This window comes from Microtus oregoni, unplaced genomic scaffold (assembly GCF_018167655.1).
Source record: "Microtus oregoni isolate MIOR12 unplaced genomic scaffold, Mior012 000036F_ref0000092, whole genome shotgun sequence".
Lineage (NCBI taxonomy): Eukaryota > Metazoa > Chordata > Mammalia > Rodentia > Cricetidae > Microtus > Microtus oregoni.
In genome coordinates this window covers 2,889,373-2,910,893 of record NW_024543095.1, presented here as the reverse complement: position 1 = coordinate 2,910,893, position 21,521 = coordinate 2,889,373, and the positions used below count along the sequence as shown (strand labels likewise).

The following is a 21,521-nucleotide window of genomic DNA, read 5'->3' as shown; positions in this document are numbered from 1 at the left end:
ACCTGGCCAGGGGCCCAAAGTATCACCTCCCAGAATCCCCCTGGGCTAATTTTCAACAGGCTGTCTGTAAAGCTTACACAAGAAGAAAAGGTGGGTGCATTCTTATGCAAAAACAGGCTTGAGCCAAGATCTCTAGCCAAAGCTGGTTTAGACAGAGAAAAGAAAGGAAGCAAGGAAGAAAGAAAGAAAGAAAGAAAGAAAGAAAGAAAATCAGCACCAACTCCAGCATTCACAAATCTATTTTGGAGAAACAGAAAGAACCAAGCAGATCAATAGTTACAGTTACGGGGATGGCAGCCAACTCTACACAGCCAAAGAAAGGGGAGTCCCACCTGCCAGGCTCTCAGATAGCAGGAGGAGCCCCAAATGTTTACTCTACCTTTTCCTTAACCAGAAGCCCTACTTGAGAGGGGAGATAACACTTCCCTTACTATCAAGAGTGAAAGTGTTGGGGCAGGGGAAACCGGCATTTTTGTTAGTCTGTTGTGGTTTTAGCAATAATACGCCATGGCCCTTGCTAGCCATCGTCCTAGAATGTTCTACCTGTGCATAAGAGTAAGTGCTAGAACCTAAGGCCCGAGGCCACGGCTCACTCTGAGAAATGACCTGGCATCTGTATCTTTGGGAAACTGGCCATAAAAGAGTAATCGGACTGGATAAACTCGGAACCCCCAAGGAAATCTTGCCCATATCCAACCGGGAGAGGCTATGAGAGCCTCTTCTTCTGTGGTTCTGCTGAAGGCACTCAACCAGACAGCATCCAAAGTAGAGAATCCTAAACCACAGCTGGCCTAATTAATGCCCACCTCGTCTCGTGGCCAGCTCCCTCATAGACGATGAACTCCGAGTGTTCGCGCTCTTCCACATTCTTTGCTCACCACCTGCTATTCCCACGTTAGGTCTGCTTCCCCTCTGTCCTGCCATACCTGTTTACCTCCATCTGACCTTCATCTACCCTGGTCCCACCTGTCCCTTACTGAGTCTCTAGAGTGGACAGAAGCAGCATCACACGTGCTCATGGTGTCATCTGACAGGGTCTTCCCTGCCTGTCCTCAGTGCCCCCGACACAAAATATGGGCAATTCCCACCGTCAACTGAATGTTTTCACACAGCAACTTCTACGGCCAACATCTTGCGGAATGCTTTAGAGACTCATATATAAAACCCCTGCAGCCCCAGCTTGTATCTCTCATCCATGCAAAGAGGCCTGGTGGCTGCGAGGGAACTTTGCTGAGAATGAAAGCAGGAAAACGGAGCAAGCGAGGAGACTAGCGGTTTCCACTAGGGTCCGTGGCGAGAGCAGTGGAGATCTTGTCTCCCCCCCTGCTCTGCAGTCACAAGACTCATTTATCTCTTTGCAAAGTCCCTTTAGGCAATGTACTGATGATGCAGCTTAGCACAAAACCAACATGTGCCCTCGGCCTATTGGTAATGGATAAAGAGAGGAGGACCAGAGAGGAGAATGAGAATGTAGGTTGTTATGGGATCAACGCCCACTACAGTGCCGGGTATCTTACATTCCCAACCAAAGAACACGATTCTTTATAGTCACATTTCATTAATTTATAATAATGATAATAATTTTTGTTTCATTCACAATGTTTTGTTTCGTTTGAGACAGGAACTCACATAGCCTAGGCTGGCCTCAGACTCGCTGTGTAGTTGAGAAGGGCCTCGAACAACAGACATTTCTATTTTAAAAACAAAGCACTTGGGCTTTCTAATTGTGACCTTTAGACCGAAAAGGCTGTATCTGACAAGATTTTACAAGATAAATGAAGGCACAGGCAGATGTGGGGATAGAGCAGTGGAGAATAATTGGCCACAAACACATTGTTTAGATAAAAGTTCACATCTGATTTGGAGAGTGGAGCAATAACTGTCCTCTGGACAGAAAGATGTAAGCCACTGTCTATCCCTTCTAAGTGCTGACCAGGGTTACAAGCTCAGCTATGATGGGAGCTTCCACCTGGATGCAGTTCACCATCCAGGCATGTCCAGCCTTGTTACATCAGAACAGGACACTGCCATCTACAACGTTCACACTCAAAAAAAGCTTGATCAAGTTACAAAAAAATAAAAAGGATAATTGCTTGAAAAGAGCCTCATAATGTTGTCTGTAAGCTTGTGATTCTGTGTTGGGTCATGACTGCATGTGACCCAGGTTGAACATGCAGGGACACTTCATTCCCTTCTTGAGCTGATGTCTAGAAGAAAAGACCTTCCCCTGACATTTCTTCATGTATGCCTCTTCCACCTCCCCAAAGAGTAATTTTTTCCTTGTTCACTTCCTACCCTGGCCCACATTATCAGAGAGTCTGCACTCTCTCTCTCTCTATTACATAGATAGATAGATAGATAGATAGATAGATAGATAGATAGATCTTTCTCTCTCCTGTCTGTCTGCCTCTCATCCCCCTCTCTCTTTCTCTCTCTCCCATTTTCCCTCCTTGTTCGCCAACAGTTTTGGCAAGCGATAATTTACATGCCATAACATTTACCCATGTTTAAGTGTGCAAGTCATTGACTCTCGGCAAGTTTCTAGAATTCTACAAAGAATACTACAACCCAGTTTTAGAACAATTTCATCACCCCAAAATGAGGCTTTGTGCTAGTTAGCAGTCCCTATTGCTCCCCTGCTAGCCCCAGGCAAGCACTAATCTGCTCTCTGTCTCTACAGATTTGCCTCTTCTAGATGATTCCTATCCAGAGAATCGCTCAATATGAGGTCTTTAGCTTACTGTCTGCCTTCTTTAACTTTGCATAATGCTTTTGAGAGGCATCTATCTTACAGCGTGTCTCCTGGTCCGTTCTTTTTTATTGTAGATTAGCATCCCAATGTGTGGCTGGATAACCACATGCGCTGTATCCCATCAATGATTGACAGCCATGGCTTTCCTCTCTTACCATTTCAACCCCCACAGCAGGCACTGCGCTCTATTCATCGGGGTTTTCTGGAATCTAGGGAAAGAGTGCTTAGGGTTCTCAGGACACGGTCACTTTATCGCAGAAGGGGAAGGTTGACTGATGGTAGTAGCCTTCCAGGAAGATTTCCCAAGAAAACAAACCAGGAAACAAATGAGTCCGTGACAGCTTTCTGTTTATCTCAGCCTCATGCTTTCCCTGACTGTAGTCAGAGGACCTGCACTCTAAGCCATGAAATGGCTGGGAAGAAACATGATCTCAGTGAGTTACTGTCATGACCCACTGTGGCTTGATAACAAACACTCCCAGGGGAAACAGTCGATCATCTGATATTTAACCACCAGTCAGAAAGCAGTAGCCGACACTGGACAAGCACCAGGATGCCTCTGTTGTGCAAGAAATTAACCCTGTAGTTGCTGGTTGATGGGGTCAAACCGCGGGGGGGGGGGGGGGGGAGCCCCGTTGCCTGAAGCAACAGAGACACTGAGGAGTTCTCCATCAGTTACTATCATACAAAAGCACTTTAATGTTTAAATAGTGACTTCAGCCTGCCCATGGGTGAGCATGAGCACAATACCCAGCCACCATGCATTTCTACCCAACATGCATGCCCAGAAAGCAAACGTCTCCCAAGCTCAGAACTCCAAACTGGCTCTAAAAGTTGCATAATGGTCATACTCAGGATGGAGCACCCCTAAAGAAAGGGATATGCTTCCGTGATGGAGAAGTAGAAGTCGGGAGAGGTTGAGTCCTGCCCTCTTACCGCTGCTTTCGGAAGAGAGGTAAGGCTGATTAAGCTAAATTTCTGCCCCGCAGAACACGCCTACTGCCAATGACGCCTAGGACTTTACCTATGCTAGTGGTTCCTAACACTCGTTCTTCTTAACACCATACAGGTTCTGGCTGCAGATAGTCACGTGGTGGGGTCCAGGATCCGGGGCAACAGTGGCATTTGACAACATTTCCATCAGCCTCGACTGCTACCTCACTAGTGAGTTTTGTTCCTCTGATGCTTTGTTCCCTTAACCCAGTGACCCATGGTGTCTTCTCTAGACCCCCAATCTTAGCCATCTTGCCTCTTCTGCTTTCCCCACTTCAACCTATTCTCTCTCCCCACAACTGACTCCGCCTAACTCAGCCCACTGGCTCTTCTCTATTCCAGTCAGTGGGGAGGAGAAAATGCCCTCAAATGCAGTACCCAAATCCAGAAATCTGTTTGAGAAAAATCCAAACAAGGAGCCAAAATCCTGGGCAAACATATCAGGACCGACTCCCATCTTTGACCCTACAGGTAAGGGTTATTCTGGCACAACCAGAAAATTTGAACAGCATTATTTCTTGCTGCCGAAGGCAAAAGAATGGCCTGTGTTGTGATTGGGGTGGGTACTGTGGTTAAAAGAAAATGGCTGGTCTCCAGGAGAGGCATCACCACTTTTGTTATGAGACCCCAGAAAGAAGCTGTGTGGCTCTCTCATCCCCCGAGCAATGGCACTGAGACCTAACTACTAAAAATATACAAAAGAGGAACTTTTCGCTGGGGAACCCAACACACAATGGCAGGGAGGGTCAAGCTACAGCCAGTTGTTATGACACACACCAGTAGGCAAATGCTATAGAGGTGGAAACAGGAAGATCGTGAACTTGAGGCCAACTTGGGCTTCACCTTTAGGGACCTAGGGAGGTGTAAAGTGCTTGATATACAAGTTCCAGTACCCAGGGCCCAGTTCAGATCCCTAGTACCCATGCAAAGAGCCAGTCATAATGACACAATCCCAGCCCTGGGGAGATGGAGACGGGAGGGTGCCCATAGCTTCATGGACAACCAGTCTTGCTGAATGGTGAGCTCTAGATTAAGGAAGAGACCTTGTATCAATAAGATTATCTGAAATCAATCTCTGGACTCTGCATGCATGTGCATACACACATATACACACACAATACACACACACACACACACACACACACCATGGATCTTGGTTTCTAAGCCCTATCAAAGTGTGTCCAAGATCCCCTGCGTGCTTTGGTGCATTGGTACTGACACTTCTCACATGAGAAGCAGGTACGGTACACAGTCCGCCACATCCTGTTGTATACATCTTCTTTAGAATAGCGGCATATAGATGATAAATCTCTAATTTCTCCTTACAAGATAGAATCCTGGTTCTGTTCAAAGTACAAACTAATTAGAAGCGTGTATCTTTGACACCAAATTGGTTAGCTCTCTGCTCATTAGCAAGCTTTTAGTTTTGCTTTATTTGTGAAACAAGAGACAAAAGCTCCTTGAAGCTCTCTGTGACTCCTTCATGGCTCCTGCCTGATCTGGTCAGCTACCAAGCTGAAAAAACGGGGGGTTGTGTCTCTTTTTACCCTTAAAGCCCTTCCCCCAAAAAACTTTTCGACCCTCCCACAGTGTACCTGGGAACCTAACCTAGAGAACACTATACCCTGCGGAGTGAGGGCCCTTCCCAAAAATCTGTTCAGTGTCCCTTCCTGTCACCCACACCTGGGGGACTCACCTCTGTATACTGCCTTGTTATAAGCTTGTGCACCTTGCAATTCCATCAGTTCAGGAAGGGGAGCACCGTTCCCTTTCCATTCCCTGTGCTAAGTACGCATGGTGGCAACTCCCACCCTGGCCTCGTCACCAACCAGGACTCCAGAAACATCTACTGATTGGCTGGTGGGAATCTGGAAGTTTGAGCCAGTTGTCTGATGTCAACAGCCACAACACTACAACCAGCACTTAGGGAGCAGTGGTCCACCCAGCCCTGAGTCTGGGCTCCTTAGCACATAACTCCCACTGTCCCCAAAAGAATAATCAATTAGGGCCCTTTGGCCACTCAGACAAACAAAATCCCATGGGAGCTGGGAAAGGCCTATGAGTCCCCACCATCTCCAAACAGAATTAGAAGCAGACAGCTCCCAGAGGGCTACCCTAGTGAGTAGCATTATCTCCGAACAACTGACTCCAGGTCAGAGGGAAAAAGAAGGTATTGAACCAAAGTTGTCTAGGGGTGGCCTTGAGGTTCGCTGAAAATGCTCTAGGACCCTGAACTTGGGGCCGTTATTCTCCCAAGAACCCAGTGTCACATCGGGAGCTGCTTAAGGTAAAAGAAAGGGGGCTCAGCTCACACAACCCTTCCCTCATGTGCTCTATTGTGGGATGTATTTGTCTCCATTACGATTCAGGTTCCCTAGTCCCCTCTCAGTGTAGATCCCTTTAGATGTGTATTAGAGTGCAAAGGGCGTCTGTTTGGGGGCGACAAATTTTCTGGAAAGAAGGCCACTTCCACTAGAATTAGCCATATAGCCAGTGGGGAGAGTCCTATCTAGTCCGGGACTCACCCGACATTCATCCAGACCCAACTGCTGTTCTTACGCATTTCTTCTGCAACCCATTCTGTGCTCAGAGTCACTGAACAGCACAACTCCAGGATGCAGCACGAAGAACTCATAGTCTGGAAGAAGGAAAGACAGGTAGACAATGTAACCAGAGCAGGAGGGCGGGGAGAGGCTCCTGGAAAGGCAGGGATGGGGCACTCAGCGTGCACAGTCCTGGTACTTCCCTGTAGCCATCACTGTGTGTACCATAGCAGGGAGGAGGTCCAGCAGTACTGGACATTCTGAAGCTTCCATCCAGGGTAGGAGAGTAGCTGGTGGGCCAGCAAGATATGTCTGCGGTGTCTGGTTTGATCAAAACTCAGGGCATTGCCCTGGGAGGAGAAAGCTAGAAGAGGGCGAGGGAAAGGAGGGAAAGGGAGGATGGAAAGAAAAGAGAAGCAACAATAAAGGGAGGAGAGGGGGAAGTGGCGAGGAAATCAGACAATGCCTGCCCCTGAGCTAGGCTTTGCCACCAGGCAGTTTGATGTCACAGTGGCGTGAGGGTGGTCACTTCTACTCTGATTGAAGGGAGGAAAAAAGGTGGATTAAAAGATGGTGAGTACATATCTGCTAGGAAGGGGACCCAGGATGTGAAACCCAAAGTCTATAATCTTTGCACCAGCTCTGCTACTGCCAGTAGAGAGATCTCCAATCAGAGAGAAGGGCTGTGTGGGAAGGAAGTGGGGGGACGGTCCCAGAGAAGAGCCCCTGCGTGAGCTGTAAACAGCTCCCGACCCTCTGACAAAGAATCGAGGCGACAAGATAATAAGATTTTCTCTCCAAAGTTCAGCGCTGTCAGTTTGCGCTGAGTTGGAACAGGGGTGGTGGGTGGCATTTCTGCTGTCCTTCAGGCAGTCAGCACAGAAGCGACTGAACGCACAAAAGCCAAATGAAACCCGGCCTTGAGAAAGCTGTTACTCCCAATGCTCCCCAAACTCCTTGTGTACCACCCTCCCAAGCCATCCAGGCCCACTCCAGGGGAGTGGGTAGCCAGGGGAGTCTCCAGCCCAGGCGCAGGGGGAAAGCCTGACCAGGTGGCCAGGTGGTTGGCACACACGGCCTTCTCGGAAGCCTCTGAGTCACTTTAGTTAATCAGATGAAGAAGCTGGAGGAGAAAATGGGGCGAGTATTAAGTCCCAGGAAATTATGTTTCTCAGCTTTGCACGTGCAATTACACTAACCAAATGGTCGGGCTAATACAATTAGGGCTACAGAGTCGGGCTCTTCTCTCTCCCTCTCCCTCCAGCCCTGACTCTCTCCACCTCCCTGCCCCTGTCCCCACCTCAGTCTCTGTCTCTGTCCCTCGTGGTAACAGATGATGCTGCCACTGAGTGGGTTACAGTCAAGCTCTGCCACCCTCCCTCCCTGAAATGTTCAGCTGAGGATTTGAAAGCTTCAGGGCCCTGTACCCTTCTCGCTTCTACTATGGGCTCAGGTGCAGTATAGGTAGGATCAAGGGAAACGTAATGCCACAATTTTGGAATTTTGGCAAAATAAAAAAAATCACAACCTTGCCTCTTCCAAATCTAGCCCTGGGTTTGTTTACCATTTCCAAGTATACAACATGAACAAAGAGGGAGAAAAACAAACCCGTGTAGAATCCGGAGTCAGTGAGATGATTTAGCTGGTAAAAGGCACTTCCTGTGCAAGCCTGTGACCTAGGTTTGATCCCTGGAACCTGGCATGAAAGAAGAGAACCAATACCTGAAAGTTGACCTCTGACCTGTACACAAACACCATGACCTGGGCCCACACACGCGCGCATGCTAGTGGTGGTGGTGATGGTGGTGGTGGTTGTGGTGGTGATGATTATATATATATATATATATATATATATATATATATATATATATATATCTTGATATAGGATATACATTTATATAGTCCTGAAAGGAAAAGAAGCCTGGCCTAGGAGTCAGAACCTCCATGCTATGGCCTGGCACATTCGCACTAGCCATGATCCTAGGGTAATCCAGCCTCATATACATGCCAGCAAACACGCAGGGATGGCTCATATGGGAGAGGCTCGTGTGGACACAGTGCCCACTCTTTCTACGCATTCCAAGTTTGAGACTGAGGCGATGACTCGGGAAAGTGCTTACCACAGAAGCAATAGGGTCTGAGCTCAATCTCCAGAACCCATATTTTAACCATACTGTAACCCCAGAACTGGCGAGGTACTGGAGCCAGCTAACCAGCCAGCCAATCAAATCAGTGAGCTCCAGACAAATCAGAGACCCTGTCTCAAGAAACAAGATGAAAGGCACCTAAGAAACAGGTTGACCTCTGACTTCCACGCTCATGCACACACAGGTGCACATGCGTATATACACACATGCTCACATGTGCACACAGGTGCGCATGCATCTGCATACACAAATGCAAACACACCTGCACATGTGTGGACATGTACCTACACACACATGTAAACACACATGCACACATTCATCAATCAGCACACATGCATGTACATGTACATAGAGAGAGAGAGAGAGTTAAGGTTTAAAGCATTCCAGTCCTTTCTCATTCCCAGCTCCATGATTCCAGGGTCTGAGGCAAGCTGGAGTAAAGGAACCGTAGCTTTCCTTGGTCCTTCTCTTCCATTAACCCATGGCTCCGCTAATGTGCCCAGAAGTCATGGTGACAGACTGCCCATTTCCACACGTGCTCCTATGATTCAAGAACAGATGCCAATTCCAATGAGAAAGTTCTATGTGTTTCATATAAATTGATTGGGTCTATTTCTGCTAAATGCATTATCCACTCACTCAGAACAACTATCAGAGTTAATAGAATTTGTAGCTAGAGCCATTATGCTCCAAGCACGCCCTTCTGGGGATGACGACATTGTTGGAAGGAAGTCTTCCCAGGTCCCAGTCCCTCTTTCAGAACCCATCTTTTCATTTGGCGTCTTTGTGTGCCTCCGAGCCTTCTGTACTCAGACCCTATAGGCTTGGCCAAGTTCACTAGCGGTGCACACGGTGGGGTGAAGTAGCTTTGCCTTCTCATTAGCCCCATCCCTAAATTGAGACTACTTCATGGAGCTCCAGCACATTCTGTCCCCTTCTCCCTTGATGGTACTGTAGACAATCCCGTGGCAGGCTAAGCATGGGGAGGAAGCCAAGTTCCCATCTTTAGCCATAGCTCTTCACTGGGTACTAGTCTGGGAGGCAGGGAGTTCCAGAATGTGAGAATGGCAGGAGATCAAGAGGGCCCACTCACACCCACAGGGCACCCATATTAGAGTCTTGGGTAACCTGTCAGTAGCAGCTTCCCCATAAAAGCCTGATCATGGACATTCTTGGGGGCTTCCCTACTCCAGGGGCATCATCACCTAATCTTCATAGGGTGCCCTGTCTGGAGGCGCTACCCCTGTGTGCTGCCCATTGAACACACAGGTGCCTGGGCTCCTGAATACCTGTGGGATATCTGACATGGGACATTAACCATCCACTTTTCACCAGGTGGTGGTGGTGCATGCCTTTAACCCCAGCACTTGGGAAGCAGAGGCAGGTAGATTTCTCTTGAGTTCAAGACCAGCCTGGTCTATGTCTGAAAAAAAAAATGAATGAATAAATAAATAAATAAAGATCCACACTTCTCACAAACCTTTCAGGAATGTCTTCTTAGCAACAAAGGTTAGAAGAAACCCAGGGCTGCAAACAAAGAGTTCTAACCTGGAGAAGGTGGTGAGGTGGCATAGGGCATCTTTCATCCTCAAAGGCCCTAGCACCATGCAGTAATAATAACCATTGTTCTTCAGAGGTGCCAGGAGCCACGAGCTGACTGAGCTTCATGATTGGTTATCTCACTTGCTGCTGTGACACTAACCCCTTACAGACTCCGGTCCTCAGAGACTAGCCCCAAATTATAGTTTAAATGGCTTAAAGATCTATTTCTTAAGACTCACATAAAAGGTAACATTTTCTAAGCCATGTAACACCTAGAAGAACAAAGCTATGACAAAGTAACCTTAGAAGGACCCCATTGTTAGAAAGGTCTCCTAGAGGGACCTTATTACTGAGAAAACCCCCAGTTTGTTATGTTACTTTGCTGTGTTAGTCTGTTTGCAATACCTGCCTCTTCCCTAACACATAAGGCAGCATGCTAGGCAAACAGTGCGCGCATACACACACACACACACACACACACACACACACACACACACGAAAGCTGATCGTGGAAGCTCACTGGCGTATCCCATGCACCCCAGCCTTCACTGGTACACCCCCACTCAATTGGGAGAATAACCCTTTAGGAGTGAAAGCCATGGTGTCGTAGATATAACCCTTGTGCCTCGTTCAAAGACTGGCCATTCCCCTGGTCTACTTCCCTGCTGTTGAAGCCTGGGCTGTGTGCACTGTCTTTCTCTGGCTTTAGATTATCACCTATTTAGAATAATTATGGTAGTGGTTATGCATGAAGCACCTGCTTTAATAGGCTTGGGGGTTCCCAGTCATTGCACAGGCTTAGCGCCCCCTGAATTAACATGTCACTCTTCATCAGGGTATGTCTCCCTTCCCCAGGAGCTAGCGTGGCTGGCCTCCAGGAAGAGAGGTGATGTGGAAATAATGAGTGACTCATAATTCTCATCACTGAAATCAACACATTTCTCATAGTGAAAGTGGTTTTGCATGCCCGGGAGTCAGTCAACACAACACCCCCTGCTGGTGGCCAGCTCTAATGACCTCCGTCTCATTAGTAACCAAGAAAGAGAACCTGTGGACAGTAATTGCATAAAACTGGAGATTGGGTTGAAGGCATTCTGCTTACCAGAAAGAGCCTCTTGGTGTATTCTGGGGATCTGAGCTCTGGCCCTCACGTTTGTACAGCAAGTGCCCACTGTTGTAGACCGCATGCACACGTTTCCTTTAGACACAAGAGTAGACACTAAGGTCATGCAATGTCTCTCTCATGTTATGCTGAAGAACTCTGAAAATAAATATTGGTTGAGGAAGAAATATAGCAAAGTTGTGGTGTGTGTGTGGTGTGTGTGTGTGCGTGCATGCACGCGTGCATGCATGTGTGTGTGCATATGAGTATAAGCATTTGGTTCACATAGGTACAGGTTCATAACTACTCGATGACCATATTGGGAGATCACAAGACAACCTCAGGTGTCAGTCCTCAGATCTCCCACAGTTTTTTGAGAGAAGGTCTCTCATTGGGCTGGAACCTCCCCATATAGGTCAAATTATCTGGCCCATGAACTTTCAGGGATCCCCCTGTCTCAGGGTCACTGGTATTGCAGGCTTGTGCCACCACATCTGGCTTTTGTGTGTATAGGTTCTAAAGCTATGAACTCACAACCCCAGGCATCCGAGGCAAGTGCTTTACCAAAATATGAGCTTCTAGTTCATTCTTGGTCTACAAAGTCAAGAGAGACTGAAGAAGACATACCATGCCAGCCTCAGGCCTCCACACTCGTGTGAACAAATGTGAAGGCACCCACATAGACACACATGTACCCATATACATGCAAACATGAACACACACATACATCAAACATACTAAAAAATAGTTTTTACATTATTAGTAGTGATATCGCATAGGTCTTCTATAAGGACCACAGAAGTTAATGCACACCAAGGGTTCAGAAGGATGTCTAACATTGTATCCCAGTGAGCCTTTCTTACTTTTTCTATTCTAGGATTGAGAAAACTGAGGGTCAGAAGGCAAACGACTCACCCTGCCATCTCTACAGAGTCAGGGTTCCACATCAAGGCTGCTTATTTCAAAGCCTTCTCCACAGTTCACCCATACCTGCCATACCTGCTTACTGGCAAACATCAAGGCAGAAGGCTGGTTTCATTGGCTGGTTTCTTTTTCCATCCAGGGGGTTCAGTGCAGCATCCAGTGCACAAGACAGCACCGCTTCTCCTGGTACCCAATGCCGGAAAGCCTATGTTTTCGGTGAAACAAGCCTGCATTGGGAACCTACACTGTGCTAAGGCCTGTGGCTGGGAACAAACCAAGCACTGCTCTTGCAAACTGTCCCACCAGATCTGGCTCACACAGGCCCCCATAGCAAGCCATTGTTCCCATGTAGAATTAAGGCAAGTGCCCCAGTACCCCTACATAGCTCTGACTTCATCCTGCCCAGATGGTGCACTGTGAGTTATCCTGAACCAATCATTCCTAGAAAGCAGGTCCTCAGCTCAGGTAGAGGGGCACTTGCCTATTATCTCAGCCCTTAGGAGGCAGGAGAAGATGAGTAGGTATTTCAAGGTCATCCTCTGTTAGAGAGTGAGTTGGAAGTCAGCCTGCGCTACAGGAGGCCTTGTGTTTAAAAGGAAGAGAAGGAAAAGGAGGAAAAGGAGGAAGAGGAGGAGGAAGCAAATGAGCGGAACTTCCACACTATCACTTTAGAAACCCCACACCACCCTGACATCAAGGGGGAATTATGAGCTCCTAGCAAACACCTAAGGTTTACCTGGGCCGCCACCCCAAGCTGCAGGCAGGAGCCACCGCAGTCCTCTCTCCCTGCTGGCCCTGAGAAAACGTGTTGTTTCTTCCCCCCATTTGTTTTGATGACAGGTTACCTAAGTGGGAGACAATAAATGATCCAGGAGCTTTGGGCTCAGCACGCCTTGATTAAGATCATTTAGCTCGCGGCTGGCAGAACACAAAGGCCCTCCATCAGTGCACACAGTAAGCACTTGTTTAGGAAGTCCGCTTTAATCATCATTTTCCTCCCAGACTCCTTGCCTCAGCCCGCAGCCCAGCCCTGTGTCTCCCGTCGCTGCTGTCTACCTCTCTTGCTACACTTAAGTTTGTTGCACTAAACCTTTACCAGGAAGTCTATTTATAATTCATCGGAGCCAGGAGGTAGACTAGGCTCTAGGAGAAGCACCAAGATGTCTCCTCTGCTTGCCCCTCCCTGGCCAAGAGAAAAAGAGACTCCAGGTAGAACCGCACGGTGAGAAAACTGGGGGGAAGGCAGAACTCCACCAAGTCAGGGACTCTCCAAAGGGAACGGACAGGAACAAAATCTTCGCTATGGGCAGGGACTGTGTAGGAAGGAGTGAGTCCTTTGTAGGAAGTGGCCATAAGTCTGTGAACCTCAAACAACACGTATTTGTCTCTCAGTGCTAGGACCAGCTCAGATCCTCTACCTTGAGATCTCAGATGAAACTTGACTGGGGAAGGAGTCATACCCAAGCCCAGCAGATTTTTGGTAGTTTTTGGAGGGTGTGGGAACACACCAGTTCCTAACTGGTGAGAGGCCACCATCATCAGTTTCTGCTGGCCTTGGCAGCCTACTTCCTTCCAGGTGTGTTATGGGCAGGGAAGGACAGACGGAGAAAGAAAGAATCTGCTAGCAAGGCAGAAGTTGTGATCTTGAAAGCAGTATCCCATCATCTTGGCGTGTTCTGTTGGTAGAAGCAGCTCACAGGTCTCACACACAGGAACCTCAGATGGAGATCGGCTCAAGACCACATACAATGGCTTCATGCATATGAGCAGCCATACTGGGAGACTCTCAGAGACCACTGAACTCTCAGGCCCAGTTTGAAAAGTGTCTATTAGCATTCCATGGGCATTCAACTATTCACAAAGCACCTACTGAGTGCTACATAACACCAAGGCAGTGGACACAAAGCACCTACTGAGTGCTATGTAACACAAGACGGTGGGCACAAAGCATCTACTGAGTGCTGCATAACACCAAGACAGTGGACACAAAGCACCTACTGAGTGCTATGTAACACAAGACGGTGGGCACAAAGCATCTACTGAGTGCTGCATAACACCAAGGCAGTAGACACAAAGCACCTACTGAGTGCTACGTAACACCAAGATGGTGGGCACAAAGCACCTACTGAGTGCTGCATAACACCAAGACAGTGGGCTGGCAAAGAGGCCTAGAGACCAAGGTTCTTTCTTAGAGCTGCTGTTGTAGTAAGAAACTGAGATCATTTGTAACAGGTGATAAAGGATACAAAACGAAACATTCATATGAAATGCTGTGTTACTGTCAATTCTGTTATCAAAATATATAACCAAAGAATTGGGCAAATTCACTTCCATGAACTGTATAGTGTGTGTGTGTGTGTGTGTGTGTGTGTGTTATGTGCATGTATTTTCCCTTCTTTTTTTCACTAAATTCCAAGAAAATTCTAGTTTCTCGCCTTTCAAATGTAACCATTTTTTTAAGTGGAGAGAGGGGACAGTAGTGCATTTAGAGTCCACACAATCAGTTCTCCAACCCAACCAATTGTCTATTTGCAAGTAAAAGCGGTACACTTGCTTGTGTGGGGGAGGGGCGGATGTCTTGTGAGGGGTTCTGAAGGACTGCCTGCTATGAGCCTTCTCATCCATATTGATGAACAGAGTAAGGTCTGTCGTTTTCCGAAATGTGTCTGGGTCTTAGAAATCATGGAAACTCCCAGACCTTTTGTTTTCCAAATCCCAGGTGACTGCTCCAGAAAGGCCTGGTTTGTTTTTAAGAGTGAATATTGACTGTGAGTTCACGAGAAGGTGAAAGCAAACCTGTTCTTCTGATTATTATTGTTTTAGTAGGTGACTGGCAGTTTTAATGATCGCACCCCAGGATTAATGTTAGCATGGGATGAAAACAAGGCAGCGCTCTGGGCTGTCTACCAACCTGCCTGAGGATCGATAGCAAGGCCTCCCTGTTATACGGCATCCTGGGAAAGAGGACCGTTTCTCCTCAGCCAGCCCTGTGACTCTGACTAGTCCGCTCAGTCTATTAGCTGATCTGTTCCACCAGCTCTTGGGTGAGGAGAGTGTCGCCACTGCTTAAGGAGCAGTACTTCTGGGTTCTCTCAAAGACGGCCATTTAGTTGTCTGTGCTTGGGTCCGTCTGAGTGGACGTACCCTTGGCATGAGTGTGTACTGGGCAGTCCTAGGGAGACCTACCCTCCCCCTTCCAGTCAAAGTAGCTTCTAGCAAGCATATAGCTATACTATTAGAAATTGTCCAGTTTAACCGCCTTTATACCGTTCTTACACAGACTCTCTTACGCGGCAAAGTCTCGGACCCCTCAGTGTTCATGACATCTCCCTTGTAGGTGTGCATGTGGGCTTGGTAGCACACACGCAAGCTAGTTATCGTCTTTCTGTTGTGTTTTGTTTAGTTTTTATTTCCATCTAATAAAGATCCATGCGCCACTTTCTATGAGTCTAGCACTAGTTTAGGCTCTGGACATACGGCAGTAAACAGAATAGACTAGCCCAACTCTTCAAGACTACACCAGTGTACAAATTTCGTCTTGTCCTACGCTGACACAATGAAAAGAAAAGGAAGCTAGCTAGGGGACAGAAGCAAGAGTGGCAGGGGACTGTGGTAACACATGGGTCGTGGCAATAAAACACTGAGGAAAAACCTTCGGGACACATTAAGTGTATCAGGTAAACATTTGTTTACTAGTACTGGGATCCTAGGTTTTACAGCTGGGTGTAGGGGTTAGGGAAAGACTTTTGCCTCTTAGCTTCTGCTTTAACTTAGAACAGAGAGGCAGGTTAACTGGCCAAGTTCTGATAGTGTAGCTATGCGCTTTATGACCGAAAGAGGGGTTGGTCTTCCTAGGACCCCACCTCCACCCCAGTACATATTCATGCCAAGTGAACACATACTCATACATACCCACTCCAGTACACACTCATGCCAAGTATATATACACTCATAAATACCCACCTCAGTATATACTGTGCCAAATATACTTACACACACATACCCATCCCAGTATACACACATGCCAAGTGTACATACATTCCCACAAACCCAAACATATCAAGGTTCTCCATGACCAAGCCACAACCCTCATAAGGTCTAAAGGCCTTGACCACGACATGTACCAAGACAGAGACGGCAGATGGTAGAATAAAGGAAGGACTGTCTAGCAATCTAAGGCAGTGGGGTGTCTCTGATATCTGTCTCTCCACCAAGGAAGCCACAGGCCAGTGTCTAAGGAAGACTTAGGAGCCCTCTCTCCTTCACTCATGTCACTGTTTAAGGTCTTGTAGCCATATCCTTGGGTCAGTGGTGTTTCCATTGCAAGTGAGTGGAAGGCCTTGATCTAGCATGTTCTGTTCAGGTTAAACCAGGACCCAGAACCCATTAAAAATTTAAAATAAATCCAGGAGGTGGTGGCACATGCCTTTTATCCCAGCACTCAAAGCAAGTTCCAGAACAGAGCTATACAGAGGGACCCCGTCTTGAATAAAAATTAAAGTAAAAAGAAAATACAATAAAAATACAATAAAAATAGACAACTGTTGATGTCTATTCAGTGGCCCGATTAGTGACTGCTGTTGTTAGTTCAGTACCTGGTACTATAAAGACCACATCTCTGTCCCTCTAGGCCTTTTCCTCATGATCCTAAAATGGCCATTGTGGCTCCGGCCATCACACCTGCACTGCAGGCAGGAATGAGAGAAAAGCCATCTCTCCTTTCTTGCCTCTTGACTCCTACTCTTGCAGGTATCTTTCTTTGGGTTGACCATTTGGTTCTAATGTTTTCCCACTGTTTTCATCTCTGCCCTTGGCTTTGGGATGCCTCGCCCTCTCATGGGTCTCCAGTTGTCTTTGAGGCTCTGACACCAGACCCGACAACCAAAACTGTCTCTTCTTTGGATTTTTTTTCTGCCTTAAAATCTTCTGACTAGTTGGGCCTCACATCCTCCAGTGGGGTCATAATCCCACCAGCCTGGAAGGGCTGTAGCAAACTGAGTCAGGGGCACACAGCCAGCAAAGCACAGGGGAACTAAGTAGTTAAGGTGTGGCTGCCAACACTGCGCTCTCTTCGGACGCAGCGAATCCCAATGACACAACCCTGATGGTGGTGCATGCAGAAGTCTCTGGTTCTTCTTGCCTGTGTGGGGGCAGAGGCAGTATTTGAGCTACCATCACTTCCCACTTAAGCCACGCCACCGAATCCATTATGTCTAACCTGCAGATGGCCGAGTCCACAGTACCCATGTCAACATCAAATACTTTATTAGCCCAGCTCTGGTCTGAAGCCAATTTGGGAATAACTGAATTAGCCCCCAAAGCCTCCCTTAACTTAATTTTTACAGCTCTGCTTTCAAGAGAGTGAGTTGGTTTTTTTTTTTTTTTTTTTTTTCCCAGTGACCTTTTTCTTCTCCTGTGTGTGACTGAGTTTCCCTCAGGGAGCAGGGGGTAGCTGAGAACACAAAACAGCAGCCATCACAGGCGCCATTAAAAGCTCCTGCAGATTGCTGGGTGTCAGAGCTGTTTAAGGGTAATTCAGTCCTGAAAGCAGCTTTTATCTCAACAGCCCTGACTTGGGGCCTGCTGGTGGGGCGGTCCTTCTCTAGGGGGAGTTGTTGGCCTCCCAGCAGTAGGGCAGTCGGCCTCTGGTATCTGTCCCAGGATGCTCCACTGCTTATGAGGCATCCCGCATGGCTAGAGGAACTTCCTACGGAGCAAAGGAGGCCAGAGGGCAAAGTCCAGTGAGATCTTCTGGGGCAGCACATAGCTAACCAGGGCTGGTGTCGCCACCAGAGGGGAGGTGTCAGGGGCAGCTGCACACAAGTACATGCATAGCATAGGTGACCATACGATCTCTGTGTATGTACAGGCAAATAATTCCCATTGAAGCAAACTGGAAAGACAGCAGTTGAAAGCGCATGCAGAGACTGGGAGTGTGTTGTGGGACGGCAGCGCCATGCTTCCTCACCCAGCCTCAGCTCTCTCTGGCACCCCAGGCTTATGGTTTAACTTTTCACAGAGCCACTATCTTAGAGCATGGAAGCAGCAACCTTTTTTCCTTCCTTTTCTATTGACCTAACACGGTTGTAAATGCGAAGCTCACTGAAGGATGGAGATGCTACTCATATACACTCTGATTAAATATGCTGCCCTCCCGAAGGCCTAAGGGCAACCCAAGCGGTGTAGGTCAGAACCGTGGTGACACCCTCTTTTTTTTTTTTTTTTTTTTTTTTTTGGTTTTTCGAGACAGGGCTTCTCTGTGGTTTTGGAGCCTGTCCTGGAACTAGCTCTTGTAGACCAGGCTGGTCTCGAACTCACAGAGATCCGCCTGCCTCTGCCTCCCGAGTGCTGGGATTAAAGGCGTGCGCCACCACGGCCCGGCACGGGACACCCTCTTATCTGGAGTGACACCGCCAGTGCTTCCTGACAAGCACCAGAGAGGAAGTGTAAACACATCCCAGAACCCTGAGACAAAAAGTTAGGGACCTACAGTCTGAACCATGGAAAGTGGAGATCCCCTCTCACGCCCTTGATATCAGATACAAAATATAACAAAGCACAGTAGAACGGGGTGACCTTCTGAGAGAGAAGGAAAACAACTTCATAGAAAGTATTGGTACCTGGGACCATCTAGTGCAAGTTCAGATGGCTCTGAACAACTCGTTAAACCTAGGTGGCACTGCCAAGCCAAGGCTCAGCTGTACTCACACTTCTTTTTCGTGGGATACTCCCACGAAAAAGAAGTGTGATTAACATAGCAGAAGGTTCGAGACCCTGAAGCAAATTAGGACAGCAGCTGCCAGAGGGCAGAGATGGACGCAAGGGGTCTGACCGGAAGGGGCTCTGAAGGGTGAGCCTAGCAAAAGGACTAAATGTTGCCCAAAGGCTTTTGGGTTTGGTTTACGTTCTGTGTTTATGTAAGATTTAGAGAGGTTGAAAACAAAGCAAAACACCAGACAAATTATGTTGTTACCACCATCGGTACCTTTCTCCCAGAATCTTTGGAAAAAAACAAAACACCTCTCTAAATCTTACATGAACACAGAACTCAAATCAAACCCAAAAGCCTTTGAGCAACATTTATAACCAAATGATGATAAATTAATTACATTCCAAGATCCTCAGACCAGCAATGAATGAAGATGAAGTGTGACCTCGTATTCTCACCCCCAGATCTGTGTGTTGGAGGGCATGTCTGGTGTGTTGACTTACATGTGAGTGTATCCCCAAGAATGACATGGCTAAGTCTTACGGCAGCTCTCTTTTGAGTTCTCAAGAGGAGCCTCCGTGCTGATGTCCACAGTGGCTGACCCTATCTGCAGTCCCACCAGGAGGGTGTGAGGCTTCCCTTGTCCTCACATGGTCACCACCGTTTGATTTGATTTCTCTGTTTTCTGACTAGAGTGAGGTGGAATGTCAGAGGTGTCTTAATTTGTATTCCCCTGAAGGCTTAGGATGTTAATTTTTTTCATGTTGCTTGGTCATTTACATTGAATCTTTTAAGAAATATCTGTACATTTCATTTGCTCTTGTATTGGTGGTGATTTAGGTTGTTGTGGGGTATTTTTGTGTTTAGGTTTTTTTTTTTTTAGTTCTTTATGTACTTTAGAGAGAAATCCTCTGTCAAATATATAGGTAGCAAACATGTTTCTCTCGTGGTATAGGTTCTTTGCTGAGCAGACAGCTTTTCATTTCACACAGTCCTGTTTTGTCAGTCCTTGGCATTATTTCCTGAGACGTTAGAGTCTGGAGAAAGTCCTTGCCTATGCCTGTGTCTTGATGAGTTGCCCATGCTTATGTCTAAGCCAAGGAAGCTCTAGGTGTCTATATAAAGACACCAGTCGCTCCCACTGACCAAAGATATGGCAGTTTGAGCTTCCAAAGCATACTGATTATGATCAATTAAAACTCAAAATATATATTTAAATTCATAGATTTATAATGATATGCAAATATTTAATTGGGCAACCTCAGATAATGTGAAACGAATTCTATATCTTGAAAGTCAGAAACAGGAGCTGGGCAGTGGTGGCGCACGCCTTTAATCCCAGCACTCGGGAGGCAGAGGCAGGTGGATCTCTGTGAGTTCGAGCCCAGCCTGGTCTACAAGAGCTAGTTCCAGGACAGGCTCCAAAGCCACAGAGAAACCCTGTCTCGAAAAACCAAAAAAAAAAAAAGTCAGAAACAGGAGATGGAATTGAATAATAGTGCCTTTATTACTCCTGTCCTGCCTCTGAGTGACCACGTTGCACAAGAAGGTTAGCACCTTGTCACAGATATACTCCAGTCAGTGAGAAAAAGGTATATTTAAAGCAACATTGGTTTGTAGTTTCTAGTAAATGTTTCTATACCGTGAACTTCAAGAAGAGCCAATATTAAAAGAGACAGAGCAATGATCAGGCATTTGGTACCTTATGAGAAAGCACCGCCCACATCAAGCAAAGAGATGTAGCTCGCACACTTTCAGGATAGAGCAGCTTGCCAACCTGAACTGTGCAGATGCAAAACACAAAAGCCAAACTCTGCGAAAAGCCACGAATAAAATGGTCCCTATTCCTCAAAAGTTAAACTCAATAAAAAGAAAATAAATAGGGAAATTCTGTTGATAAATAAACAAAAATTATGTATAATATATATGTATATAGCCGGGTGGTAGTGGCACATGCCTTTAATCCCAGCACTCGGGAGGCAGAGGCAGGCGGATCTCTGTGAGTTCGAGGCCAGCCTGGTCTACAAGAGCTAGTTCCAGGACAGGAACCAAAAAAGCTATGGAGAAACACTGTCTTGAAAAATCCACCAATAAATAAATAAATAAGTATATATCTTTATTGTATTATATTATGTGTGTGTGTGTGTGTGTGTGTGTGTGTGTGTCAAATCTCCTGGCCTACAATCTCAGCAGCTTGGGAAACATAGTCAGGAGTAACCGCAGATCCAGGGTAAACCTGGGCAATTTTGTAAAACTTTGCCCCCAAAAAAGGGGGAAATGGGGTAGGGAGCTAGGGCTGTAATTCACTGGTGAGTGCTTGCCTAACATTTGCAAATCTTGGGGTTCAGTCTTCAGCACCACAAAATCAAAATTAATGGACAAGGCTAGAGAATGCTACTTAGCGATAATGCACACTTAGTGGGGATGGTAAAACTACTGAGAAATTCAAAGAAGTGATTATAATGTAATCCAGGATATGGTCCCTTTGAAGAGCAAGGAAGTAGAGATTGGAGAGACCACGAGCCCACTGGCCAAGTTCTATTTCTTGACCTGGGTAGTAGTATTTGCTTTATAATAATAACTCATTGATTATATAATATACACCTGATTTGTGTTTTCCTCCATGGTTTACTTTAAAATTAAAAGGCTTAAGTATTTTTTAGCATTTTCAAAGGAACTCCTGTTGCACCACTAAATAGAGAGAGAATGATTTAATTCCCAACTGGCTACTTAACAGGCCGGAGTCTTTTTTTCGCTCTTGCAGCTGAACACAGGAACAAGCCAGGACTTTAAAATAAAAAAAAAAAAA

The 21,521-nt window shown here is 46.8% G+C and overlaps 1 protein-coding gene across 1 annotated transcript in view; it reads left to right on the top strand.

The window, feature by feature from the left end:
* Positions 1-21,521, top strand: part of Alk (ALK receptor tyrosine kinase) — a 737,647-nt gene that overhangs the window by 650,393 nt on the left and 65,733 nt on the right. Inside the window, exons 10-11 of the mRNA XM_041630919.1 lie at positions 3,822-3,916; positions 4,088-4,216. Coding sequence (XP_041486853.1) covers positions 3,822-3,916; positions 4,088-4,216 — 224 coding nt within the window. The remainder of the gene's footprint in view (positions 1-3,821; positions 3,917-4,087; positions 4,217-21,521) is intronic.